At 40.9% G+C, this 13,712-nt stretch overlaps 1 protein-coding gene and 1 long non-coding RNA gene across 2 annotated transcripts in view; both read right to left on the reverse strand.

Moving 5' to 3' along the window:
• Positions 1–13,712, reverse strand: part of LOC145435009 (uncharacterized) — a 210,186-nt gene that overhangs the window by 68,450 nt on the left and 128,024 nt on the right. The window lies entirely within an intron of this gene.
• On the reverse strand, positions 3,197–9,066 carry LOC145435923 (uncharacterized). Its single transcript, XM_080313185.1, has 2 exons — positions 8,975–9,066; positions 3,197–7,090 (listed from the first exon to the last, which is right to left on the reverse strand). The coding sequence occupies exons 1-2, from the start codon at positions 9,024–9,026 to the stop codon at positions 4,662–4,664; spliced, it is 2,481 nt and encodes an 826-aa protein (XP_080169311.1). The 5' UTR covers positions 9,027–9,066; the 3' UTR covers positions 3,197–4,661.

Below are 13,712 nucleotides of genomic sequence, written 5' to 3' on the forward strand. Positions count from 1 at the left end.
ATGCGAAGGATCGATAAGACCGTGAAGGTCATCAAGTCTGATCACACCAGCATCAAACAGGTACACTTGACTCTAAACAGTCTGGCTGTGAAAAATGTTAGTTAAAAAAGCAAAATAGAAGAAAAATTAAACGATCGTAGCAAATCATCAATGAAGCAACGTCTGGGCGAGGTAGGGCAACAGTGTTAGTATAACGACAAGAGGTGATCAAGTAGGGCTTTTTTGAATCTATTATAAGGCAATTCACGGATATGTGGTGGTAATGCATTCCAGATGATAGGTCCCGAGTAGTCGATAGATATCTTAGTTAGGTTGCTATTGGGTGGGGGTAAGTAGATATTTCCTTTAGACGAGGATCTCGTGTAATGGGAGTGGGCATTTTTAGCAGGCATGAAAAAGCCATCAAACACAGGAGGCAAGCTATTGGAAAAATATTTGTGAATAACTTTTAATACTTCGAAGCGATGTAGTTCGTCAACTTCCAAAATTCGATGCTTACAGTAGTAAGGCGATAATTTGGCATGTAAATGTACAAACACAAACACTACTTCCACCACTAGTCACATTGAAATAAAAAATCTAGAGACACCAAATCGCGAGGAAACTTTTCTATAAGTTGAATAAATTTGCCAAAAATATTATACTTTATTGGAGGGGTTTGGACTTTGGCGGTTACGGCCCTGATACTAATGGGTGAGTCGAGAGCGGGTTGCGACAGTGACACATCCCTAATTGCTGGATTTCCGTGATTGGAGGCCAACAACGTTCTTTCAGCTGCTGATTGTGACCAGTTGTTCAATTTAAAAAGCAGATTCATGTCTCCTGTATACGAAGGGCACACCCATACTGCCAACGATCTTCCTAATATTCGTTGAGTTATATTTTTCCTAACGTAACGATTCGCATTCGCAGTTGTATACAAAGCGCAGTGGTATTCACAGTATACGATTATGATTATTCTGAAGTTATTCGCAAATGTTCTGTGGTCACATTTCCTTAATTTGTAATTAAGTTCACATACCCCTTTCGGCCATGCGTATAGCAGTAAAACGAATCAGTAACGAAGTTTTACCGTTCCAATATACCCGAATCCATACCCACTGCGTTTTCGGAATTTAAGGAGAAAAGCAACATTACCACGTCATGTCTGCCACGTAGATCCTAATCTCCAAAATGACATTCGAGATATGAAACACATCAAGACATTCGAGTTATGAAACGAATTACCGCATGCGTACATCTCCGACATCGAGTACGGCTTTCGGTATTATTACTCGGCGCGTTCAAACACGTTTAATTAACACTGCAGTTATGATTCAGCTATTCGTGGCCACGGTGATTGCGCTGCAGAGGAAGACATTGATGAAACGTGATATTTGTTCCTATTTAGTAGTATCCTGTCTTAACAGATGTGCGTAATAGTGCTGAACGAACAACGTACATCCAGTAATGCAAAATTACCAAGTCGTATCTCGTAATCTCGTAGCGTACGTTAATACTACATATTACTTTCAATACATACAGGGATTCGCTGGCCGACTTCGACAACTAGATAATTGTTCGTTGATATTCCATGTGCTGGCATGACTGCGAAAACCACTGCTATGCCATATATATCTCGTGACCAACAGATGGTCTGCCGCTAGTCTGTAGAACCGAGAAGGCCAAGCAACACTCGGCTGATGCAATTAGTGGGATTGACATCTGGTTAGGTCGTCTTTCAAGTTTGGCCGTTGCTGCTAGACAATTATAGTATGAAAATTGATGAAAGTCACCTGATGCGATTAAGGAATAAAAGATATGATACCCGTCAAAATACATTACCATATGCATTTCAACTCAATGAAATTCAGCAGTTTTCGGGCAGAAATTGTTATTCGAAACTGTGACTCGCAATGTGTCCCTAGGTGTTGTGCTACGAGACCCTTTATTCACTATCGCAGAAATTCCTGATCATTTTGTCGTTGTCTCATATAGGCCTACTTGAAGCTGGCACCAATAGTGATTTCGCCATACCTTTCTTAAAAGGGTGGTGAGATAGCGTAGTGCTATAATCCCCAGCTGCAACACCAATGGGTTGTGGGTTCGAGTGCGACCGAGGTTTATCTAGGCTCCTCCTCGCCATCTTATCCCTGTAAGAGGTTTCGTATAAAAGCATAGAAGTGGGGCGTGCTACAAGTCGGTAGCTGCGAAATATAAATGATGGATATTGGCCTGGTGTAAATGATTATCGTAGTCGACAGACACCATGAATACTGCAAACAACAGCAACAACAAACTAACTCAAGATATGCATCTGCCCTCATCCACGTGCGTAGTTTATATCATGTTAGCATGGCTCATAACTAGAACGTATATTTAGGTGGTGACAACTTGACAACTTGACCGATATATTTTGGTGTAACAAGCAAATCATATCACTACTTTCTAAAATATTTTCCCTCGTGATACAGTTTTATTTTAATGACTGTATTGTATTCGAATTGGTGTTCAAGGCTAAAGCCTATGATTGCTATCGTAAATAATCGAGATTATTTTACCATATGTAATGGTAATTCACTATACTGCCATATTTTGCTGTAATGGTAATCGTAAGTGTGCGTTGTGGAAGTAGTCGTAATCGCAATCGATTTCATTGATGCAGTAATCGTTCCGTGTTTGATTGCCACTAGCTCACCCTGAGTTGTATAGCTACGAAGTTCTGACTATCATGTCTAGAGCCCGCGACCGATATTGGATTTTTGGCCTATTCCGATATCTAAAACCTTCACCGATAACACCGACATATTCAGCCGATATTCAAATAAGGTGGAATCTACCTCAAAAGGCGCATTTTCAAAACTTCATAGCATTAATTTCAATAGCTTTACAGCATTATCATACTCGAACATGAAATAAATTAAAAATGATGCATATGGACACATTGACAGTGTAAGTTGCATGAAATACAGCAAGATTCCACGTCTAGCGGTCCAGGATTATACTTTTCTGAATTCCTACCAGCATGTTGTGACGTAACAAAAGTTGCCGATATTTTTTCACTTCAAATGTCCGATACCGATAATGCTTTCAAAGTGTGAAATCGACTCGATAATATCGGCGGGCTCTAATCATGTCGCTATTCCCATTATACCAGTTTTGGGAACGTGCGGTCGAGGACTGCTACACGTTAATCCAGTCATGTCAGTCCATGGAGTTGCTTGTAAGTTTAATTTTATTGGTTGCATTTGGATCCTTTGTCAGAATTCCGTAAAAATATGATAAAAAGTAAAAAAATCGCAATATAGATTAATTAGTCACTTGGAAATGTGTCGATGCTCCTTGAGTGCTATAGATCGCCATCAAGTATACTCAAATGCAAAGACACAGACAGAGGCTATGAAGAATTCTTGAAATGAAATGTATTAATAATCATCGAGATAAATCATCGAGGCTATCATTCAATTTCGGACAACATAGCGAAGCTTCGATGTCGATATCCAGCAGATCACAACGACCACATTTGTATTTTCAAATCGGGCTAATCACTTGTATCGATATAATAGTTGAATAATACTCACATCACTCCACCAGAAGCAGTAGAGCATGGGTTCCTAAATTATAGGGGTCGCCACCCCAATGGGGTCGTTTGCCTATTCTCTGGGGACGCGGAGACGAAAATTGAATACCAATGACTATTAAAAAAATGTCAATTAAGCGGATGCTATCGGCGGCTCATTTCTGAATATATTAGTTCATTTCTCAAAATAGAAGGACAAAGCTAATGAGAACCCGGTAAACAAGGTATCGGATAAGTCGAAGCGTCATTTACAGCGCCACTTACTATAACCCAAGGTTGGCGTCTATTCATAAGTATCGAAATTAAAGGGGGAGCATAGAAACCAATAGGACGTTTATATTTCCTTTCGGAAAATTACAAATGACCGGTAGTGCTATATGTGTGAACAATATAATACATACACAGGACACACGTAATAATCAGGTAAATAAACACGTAATAATCAGAACGCCAAATTGAGAGGTGGGGTCGCGATACATTTTAAATCGAAAGTTGGGGTCGCGACCATTACAAGTTGGAGAACCACTGCGGTAGAGCAATGGGTAGAGCTTCAAGTCGTAAGCTCGTGGATCGGAATATTGTAATTCAGAACTTTGATAATATTCGATAGATGAATCAATTATATATGTATAAATATATATTGCTGCATATCTAGAGGCCCTGTATTCAGTATCGACCAGAATAACCGAAACCAGAGTTTTAGATTCAACATTGAAGGTATAGGTGTAACTATGAGGAGGAAAATCTATACGAGTAGCAGTTGAGAAATTCTGGGAGAAAATTGTTCAACAATGACACGAGAGATGTTGAACACATACATGACTGTAGGAATCCTTCCGAGAAAATGCCATTAGACGTGAAAATGGGCAACACGACACTATACAGTCCGTTTGTGTGTGTATTTGACTACAATTCCAGAAAACAATGAGGTAGCATATCGTTACGTAATATTTTCTAGTGCATTTATTTACACTATCACATTCTCATTACTTTATTTTTAAAAATAATTTGCAATTCGGGCAGTGCCTAATAACAATCGTAACGAAGTACGGTAGCCCAATTGGTCAAACTCCTAAGACCACCATCTATGTTCGGCCTAAGCCTACAGGAGCTCGTGAGGTAGGTTTGAACTCCTGGTGTTCAAAATGATCATATCCTTTCCAGGCATTACGAAACATCTTTTTAAATGAGTCTTTTTTTGCCATATGACATCAATGAGATCTGAGTACAGTAAGGGATTTAGAACACTGTTAATTGGGAGAATTATAACCGCCGTGATGGCATATAATCGGCCGGTCGTTGCCACAATTTTACCCGATAACGTTAGAAATGCGATTATGCATATGGGCACCCAGCAAAGCATATCGCTAATAATTATACGGACAACTTTCTTTTGTAAAGATGATCTTCTATTATTTTCGGTACTTGGTACCTTAGACCGGGTCGCCATTTTATAGATTGCCACGTATGCAGCAGATATGTATATAAATATACAGAAGTCGATTGTGATTATGGAAAAGGAATATGCCCACATTTTATCCGTTGTTGTGACATAGAAATTGGGCATGCACACACTGTACTCTGAATAGTATCCGTAGTACCTTGCAATACCAACACGCGGGAAATTTCGCGCTAAATATTCTTCAATGAGACTCCACCGCCGAGTAATGGGTGGCGTGGTGGCGTTTTCAGAAACACTCGACAAGGCGATTGCAAAGTCGTACATACCAGAGCGACCCACCATCGTTGAGGAAACGAATTTCGATTTCACAAACGCTCCGCGCGTGAAAAAGTTCTGCGATACATTAGTGATAGGAAGGAAACCTATGGAGATGGCCGCGGCCCACGCTATCAGAACGGGGATAGCTACGCACTTCACTTTGACATTTCTGAATCTCAATGGTGAGCGCACTGAAGCCAATCGGAGTGACGTAAGAATAGTTAACATAAACAACGAGGCCTCTGACGATACCACTGCAGTCGCTCCCAACCAATAACAGATCGGGCTTGTTCTCCAGCGCACGTCGTGGCGACAGTAGGTGCCACTCGTTAAAACTTCTTTAAAAGCTATTCCTAGTAGATAAATTCCCATGAGTAAGTCAGCCATGGCGAGGTTGAGAACAAGGAAATGGTTGCATTTCGCCAGTCCCCCTGATTCCATGATCGTCTTGAAACGCCGCAACTTATTGAGAATGATGTAGCCATTACCAAAGATGCAAGATAAACCCACGATCCAAATCCACACTTGAAAGAATTCCAAACCAAGCAAATGTCTTTGAGAGCCGACAGGTCGGTCATTCAGCTCAACTGGACATTCGTCGATACCAGTGTTACAATCCGTAACCCCGTCAAGGACAAACTGTACCGGAACTGTCTTTGGGCCTCTTTGCTTTCGTCTGCACGAGTATCTGTTCTCGCAGCCTTCCTCGTCACTTTCATCCTCACATTCCGCATAGCCATTGCATTGCAGGGATTTATCTATGCTGATTAGATCCTTGCTTTTACAATAGTGTCGTCCGGTACAGTTTGTTTCTTCCCAGCTGATGTTACACGGTGATGGTAGACCATCACAAATATGCTCAACGGTACGATTGTACGACTCCGTGTCATTGCTGCACACGTACTGGAAAGGAACGCTTGTCTTTTGCAGTTCACAATAACCTGGTAAGACGTTTCCACACCTGGTGCTACATTCGTCGGTAAGATCAAAGCATTCCGGCCGCCCGTCGCAGAGTCGAGCCAGTTTCTGCGTTGTGTTATTTACATCACCGGGGCAAAGCATTAATTTATTACTGGAGTGATTGCTACAATGCCGCTCGTCCATGCCACCTGAACAATCCGAATTTCCGTCACATACTTGCTTTGGTAGTATCTCTGAGCCGTCCGCGCAAGATATGCTTCGAAACGTACAGTTTCCCGATCCCGACGTGGTTTTACACAGGTTACTGCATATCGGATTTTGGGCATTTTCACACGGGCATTCATCAGACAAATCTGGACAATCGATTATACCGTCACAGAGCTGCATGTTGTTAAGGAGTTTTGATTTGTCGAAACATCGGAACAAGCGTAAGCTGCCGTCTTCTGTCTCAGACTCGTCTTCTTCGTTTGTACAATGAGAAAAACCATCTCGGACATGTCGCTGAGGTAGAACGCATGTGTCTCCTTTTATTCCTAGCGGACATTTAAAGCCAGTTGTGTATCTCATTTCATCAGTTCCATCACCGCAATGGTCTGTCTTGTCGCACAATTTTGTGATATTGATGCATTTACCGTTGTTGCATTGAAACAATCCTGTTTTGCAACTAGTGATATTGCAGTGAGCTTGCCACTGCCAGCAGTTCGGTGTTTCGGTCTTGCATGGAATTGCATTTTCATCGCTAGCGTCTCCACATGAATCAGTGCCATCACAAACGCGATGTTGTTCGACGCAGTTTCCGTTTGCGCACGTGAAATGATTCCCGAGACACGATGAATGTGATCCGTTTGAGGCACCGTAATTCGCAGTAGTATTGGTGGATTGGCCATGCGCTAAAATGTAAAGATGGATTCTAATAATTTTGGAGAACTTTGTTATAGTCATGAGCACCTATTCTGCTTGGGCGGTAGGTATCTGTGACTCGCCCATTATCGATCATGATACTGACTACAATTAGACCCCGGCTTCGCTGTCAGTTAGCACTCTTGTGCTATTAGACGGCGGCTCAGGAATCATAATACTGATTATCAGCCTGGTGTTAGTGACCATCGTGGTAAAAATACCATGAAAACCAAAAATAACAACAACGCTCGTGCCTGTAACCAGGTGGGCTCATCTTTTATCCGAAAAAATAGGATAATATTACGGTATGTAATCACGGTCTGTAACGGGTACGGTAAGATCAATATTTAGACATGATTCCTAAATTATGCTACGCTTGTGGAATGATTTTGGATGCTGACTAGATCATGTAATGTCAGTGATTGATCCTCTTATTAGCAGGTGACATTACTAACCAGAACATCTGGTTATCGATTCCGAGATGGTGTTTCACACATTTTACATCCAAGAATAAATTCACATTCGACCATCTTGCTTTTGTCATTGCCGTACAGGCAGCCAACCTATCAACATCCATATGTTTGTTTTTGTCTGTGATATTCATTGTGTTTTACGAAAATAATGATTATTCACACCACGCCCATATTCGTTATTATAATTACGTATCTGCCGACTTGTACCTCAGCCCACTTTTTAAAGACACCGCTTACGTGAATCATTATGTTCGTATAATTTTCCTCACGACATGAGTTGGACTTATTGATAATTCATATTCCATTTGTCCCATGTTATACGAGGTGACGTCAGACTTCAAGGGGCACTGCGCTCTAAAAATGATGTGGTCTCAAATTGAAGGTAAAAACGAACAAAAAGTTTTGGCCGCAGCCATTTCCTTCAGAACGCCACCGTAATGGAGCTGCAATTTATTGAAATTTCTACAAGACCAGCTGCCGCGGCTGCTTAACCCGTTACATGGCACGATGTCTTCATCATCGCACTTGATCGACACGATAAGGCAGTCACGCAGAGAACGAAACTTAGACACATTTCCTTCATAACATCGGCTGACAACTATCTAAAATTCGTTCTCTGCGTGAATGCTTAATCGCGTCGCGCAAGTGCGACGGTGAAGATATTGTGCCATGTAACGGGTTAAGCAGCCGCGGCAGCTGGTCTTGTAGAAATTTCAATAAATTGTAGCTCCATTACGGTGGCGTTCTGAAGGAAATGGCCACGGCCAAAAAATTTTGTTCGTTTTTACCTTCAATTTGAGACCACATCATTTTTAGAGCGCAGTGCCCCTTTCAGTACCATATGTTACACACTTGACCTCCCTGGTGGTATGTCAGACAAAACACAATCGTGCGATTGCTTGTCCCTGCAGTAAGGATTTAACACTCATGATGTTATGTTTGCATGATGTTCGTTTCAACGTAGTTATACTCTGCCAACTAACGATATAAATTTGGTACAGATTTTTGCGATAGGATCGGACTCAAATGATGCTGAACTCAAACTATGGAGTTGGGCCTAATGTACATTGTACACGTAGCGATTCCATCTCTGCCGTCAATTAGGGTCCACTACAGATTACCTAATGACAACACCGAAATGAAAATTGCAAATAGCAACTCGCTCATAACGCTCAGTCTGATCTAACATCGCACTTCACACCCTGCAAGGAATCATTCACTCATCCGCATGAGAGCTATCCTCTCTCGATAACACTATCACCCGTGAAATTTTGTTTTTTATTCGAAATTTAAAAATGGAAAAAAAGTGTGACCCGACGACAATTTTATGCGATTAATACGGCCCGCAGTATACTCAAAAGGCTCCCCACTCGTGAATCAAGTAAGTAGATGTATGCTTACCTGATAAATTAATCACTGACACAAGTGCAAATCCATAAAACATAAGTTGCATACTAATTTATTGCCAAAATACTCTTCACCTTAAAAACAATCCGTTTCCGTTCCATAAAAATGAGTGACCAGTACATAACAATCTCGATTATCAATAAAATCAAGAAAGCTTTTATCTAATTCTGTTACACCCCAAACCAGGACTAACTTACTTGCCAAGTCGTCAATACTATTTTGTTACGCTGCATGTGTTTCCACAACGCTATAATCTTGTCATCGCAGAAGTCTCATCAGGCGATGCAGAGCTTTTCACTAAAACCAAATGTCATAAGGACAAATATTTTGAAACAGTCAGAACATGCAAACGTGCAGTGATGTCACTCCGCGCTATGTTTAAGACCGATGAAACAGTGCCTACCTAATATATTAAGTACTAAACTATATTCACGTCTGGCACTACGATGGTGATGTATCAGATCTGCGATAACCTAACGATTGGATATAGTTCGACTGCAATTCTGAGTTCTCGTGGCACAGTGTTTGCACTGTCGATCTGATCACGCCAACTAACTTGTAGCGTCTAATATATAATACACGCGTCGCTAATATTAACCAAAAACTATCTTGTGCGAAGATCTTACGCAAATGCACGAGGAATAAACAGCGCACGTCACGACAAGCGAAGTCTAGTGAAATAGGTGGTAGTGATACAGCGTCGTTCGTACGAAGGCTGCGTACTCGAAAATTGCAAGCGGATATTAGCAATTGCATACTTTCGTAGAGTCGATAATATGTGTCAGTAGTTTTGGGAACATCCGTTACCTCATAGCCTGTGATGGTACCGAGTTAGGGATCCTTATAGGTTGTCGACTTACGGTATACTTAGCGCGGCAGTAATCAGATGCAGTATTTTGCGTTGGTTCTTGACCCCACAGGTCAGCTAATGTGTATTGTACAAATGCAAAGATATCTTAAAATGTATTGATCAGAAAAGTTATTTTAATAGCAGTAGGTGGAATGGTCTCATTCTCATATCTTAAGACAGCGGTTCTCAATCGGGGGTCCGTGAAGCATTTTCAGGGGGTCCGCGAAGCCTCAAAATATTTGATAACATAATTTGTATTTTTTTTTTAATTCGGAAAATCACGAGGCAGTTTCGCCTCATTACTACTAAAACTCCAGAACTCACATACACAGAATGGCCGTCTGAGATGAAATATCCTACTGTAGAGACTCATTTTAATTGGTAAATTACCAATAGCCCACTGATTTTGCTGTTTAGAGATGTTTTGTTGGGGATTGTGGGAAAGAAAAGTTGGATGAGTCAATCATGGCGACTTCAAAATGTTTACAAAAACCCACTTTCTCCTGTGCTACATAACCATCTTTTTCATAATAGATTCAAGATAAGCTGCTGGATAAAACTGTCCAGGCTTGACTTTACATGTTCATTAAACAAAATTGTTTGTCAATGCATTGTCTTATCATTGTTGCACGAAGGACATTGGGGTATCGCGAAAATGAAGCAGATGGCTCGACGTTACATCGCATGGCCTTCCATTAATCGCGACATTGAAAATCTCGTTAAGAGTTGCGACGCTTGCCGTAAGGTAATGAAAGCGCCTGATAGTCATTATCGCGAATGGCCTAAAACGTGTGAAAGCTTTGAACGGATTCACTTGGATTTCGCAGGTCCAATAACAAATAAGATGTTTCTTGTCATCGTCGATGCGCATTCGAAATATCCTTTCGTTAAAGTAATGAATGTCGGATCTACCACAACCTTGTGTGTAGTCAACGCTTTGCGGGAAGTCTTCTCTATTAAAGGATTGCCCGTAACAATTGTCACGGATGGCGGACCGCAATTCACATCGAATGAATTCGATACGTTTTGTTCTAATTCGGCAATCAGCCATATCGTATCACCGTCTTTTCACCCTGCCTCGAACGGGGAAGCGGAGCGATTCGTTCAGACTTTGAAAGCTGGATTGATAAAAAATTGCGACGGGCGAAATGATCTCAACTTCGCGCTCCAAACCCTTCTCGCAACGTACCGATGTGCACCGCACCCGGGCATAGACTGGAAAACGCCTGCCGAGATTTTACATGGTCGGCAGCCGCGAAATCTGTTAAGTTTGTGCTCTCCCTTCGAATAATCGAAACCCGTTACGCCTAGACAATCAGTCACTCATTTCGAGATTGGTTCCTCGGTTTACGCTTGTAGTTACCGACGGGGACCAAAGTGGGTTGCTGGCGTGGTAACGGAAATACTGGGACGTGTTGTGTACATAATAAAAACAGATCATGGGTATTGGAGAAGGCACAAAAACCGACTCCAACCACGCTTGATTTCAGCTGGCAATAATACAGCCACACAGGAAGTTGCTCAGCCTCAGCAACCAAGTTGAGCAACCATTGGTCAGGAATAGGGCACAACGTCCTGTAGCTAGTCCTGCTCGAACGTCGAGCAGACGTTATCCGCTTAGAATTAGGACCCAAACTGATTTCTATCGGCCAACGTAAATTACCTTGTACTCCTAACTTACAGGGGAGGACTGTTATGTTCATGCATTTTACGTTGGTATCGTTTGCCTCTTATTTGTCTAGGATTAGTATTTACCGCCAATCATTATTTCTTCGTGTGTCGTGCTCAGGGCTGTGGAGTCGGTAAATTTTACCACCGACTCCGGCTCCGACTCCGACTCCACACATTTTCAATATACCGACTCCGACTCCTGAGTCTTTAAATGTACCGACTCCGACTCCGACTCCGACTCCTGGGTCTTTAAACGTACCGACTCCGACTCCGACTCCCGACTCCGACTCCAGCATTATTACCAATTTACTTCGAAAATTATATGCTACATTGTCGGTTGAATGACTATCATAACATATGCAAACATATGATTAACTGTGGCATGCTAAATTGTTTCATTGTGGAACAGGTCGAATTATCCACTATGCAATTAACATGAAATAAAAATTTGCCAAATATCCTTCCTTATTCAAGTTTTTATAAAATGGACTCTCTAATATCCTGAAATGTATGAATCATTCAAATATGGCAGATATCCAATCCTGTATAATAAAAATGTAGATCAAAAATCCAAGTGTAGCTCTTGTGTATGACTCAGCAACTAATAAAGAAATTGAACTTACTAATTTTTTCATTGCACACTATCCTGATTACAAGCACAAACACTCTTACTACTAATATATACTTTGGTCATAAAAGGAATTTAGTTAAGTAGTCAAAGACCATAGCCTATGTCTAGTCTACTTGTACTTAATCAAGTATTCAAGGATTGGGAATTGCAGTCTTTCTTAATCATTTGTTCGACCCAAATAGCTAAGCTACACTAAAAATATTTTAATTTTGTCAAGTGGGAAGCATCGTTTGGTCATATTTATATCATTTTTACAATTTTACAAAACCAGCCGATGCATTTGCTCTGTCACAGTATCATGGTATAATTCCAAAAATTGCATCGATTTTGACTGCATCGCGAAAACGGATCCTGCGATTTTCTTCTCCTCTGCAACTGAGTTGTAATTTGCAAGTAATGTCTAATTTTATCTATATCAGGGGTGGGCAACTTTTTCGGCGAAAGGAACACCTGAGATTTACGAACCATTGCGCGGGCAACTGGAATGTTGATAACCTTTTTTTAGTCGTCGATAGGAGCGAACCGAATTACGTAACATTGCAAACAAGACTTATATTAATACGCTCTAAAATTGATAACAATATGTCATGCAACTGTGCAGTGCGCAATCACGCCTTGGTCGCGCGAAGCGCGAAATTTTTTTGCAAGATAACGACTGAATTATGCTATAGCTAACGACTGAATTAGGCTATAGCTATATCAATAAATATGTCGCTAACATACATTGGGGGTCGCATCTGTATCAGAGTTGGATCAATTACATTATTTCAGTTCAATTACAATTACAATTACAATTACGATTACTTTCATGCATGTTTCAATTACATTACAATTACAATTACTCCATCCTAAAAATATTAAATTACAATTACAATTACAATTATTCCTTGCATGCTTCAATTACATCACAATTACAATTACAATTGCTGCTGTCGAACATGTAATTGAATAATCATAAATTCAACCGTGCTCCTTGACAACCGTAGCGTCGTAATTAACAACAATTCAAGTATTCATGTTTCATTCATGATGCACAAATACCCGGTAATTAATAAAAGAAAAACGTTTTCGAACTATTCCAGTATGCAGTATGTCGTTGAAAAAAGTATTATAATCATGCACGGGTTGGATTTGCGTATATAGTATATAATTGAAGAAATAATATTATTTTTATCGAGGGACGTAGGAATTAGGATGATGGGTGAAAACAAAACCGTGCTTTGTCAGGTAAGACGTTATATAATATCCAGTGGTCTGGTTAGTTAGCCAGACGAAGTAAGGATGCAGCATCGTGATCTGAAATCGTATTGTAGATTGCCAACCCACGGATAGATGCGCAAGATGTGAGTCACGGATGAATGCACCGACAAACGTACTGCAGAGCCGGCTAAAAGCAGCAAACTTTGTAGTCCTAGAGCTGGCGATTCAGGCGTCCAAATTTGATGCATCTGGTCTTTATCGTAAGCTATTGATGCACTAATTCCGAAAATACGAATTAAAATCTCGTCAGGGCAATGTAACTGCTCCAAAATAGCCGTTTAAGGCCGACTGTTCTGAAAAGTGAGAGCGCCGCAGCAGCA

Source organism: Botryllus schlosseri, chromosome 3, assembly GCF_051294905.1.
Source record: "Botryllus schlosseri isolate E-star chromosome 3, Bs_hap1, whole genome shotgun sequence".
Lineage (NCBI taxonomy): Eukaryota > Metazoa > Chordata > Ascidiacea > Stolidobranchia > Styelidae > Botryllus > Botryllus schlosseri.

What these genes read in the sequence shown, in the direction of transcription:
- LOC145435923 (XM_080313185.1), bottom strand. Translation starts at nt 9,026, where the DNA reads ATGCAACTTATGTTTTATGGATTTGCACTTGTGTCAGTGATTAATTTA. An exon ending in GTCAGTGATTAATTTATCAG is followed by an intron (nt 7,091 to 8,974) that starts GTAAGCATACAT and finishes TTTACATTTTAG; the next exon opens with CGCATGGCCAATCCACCAAT.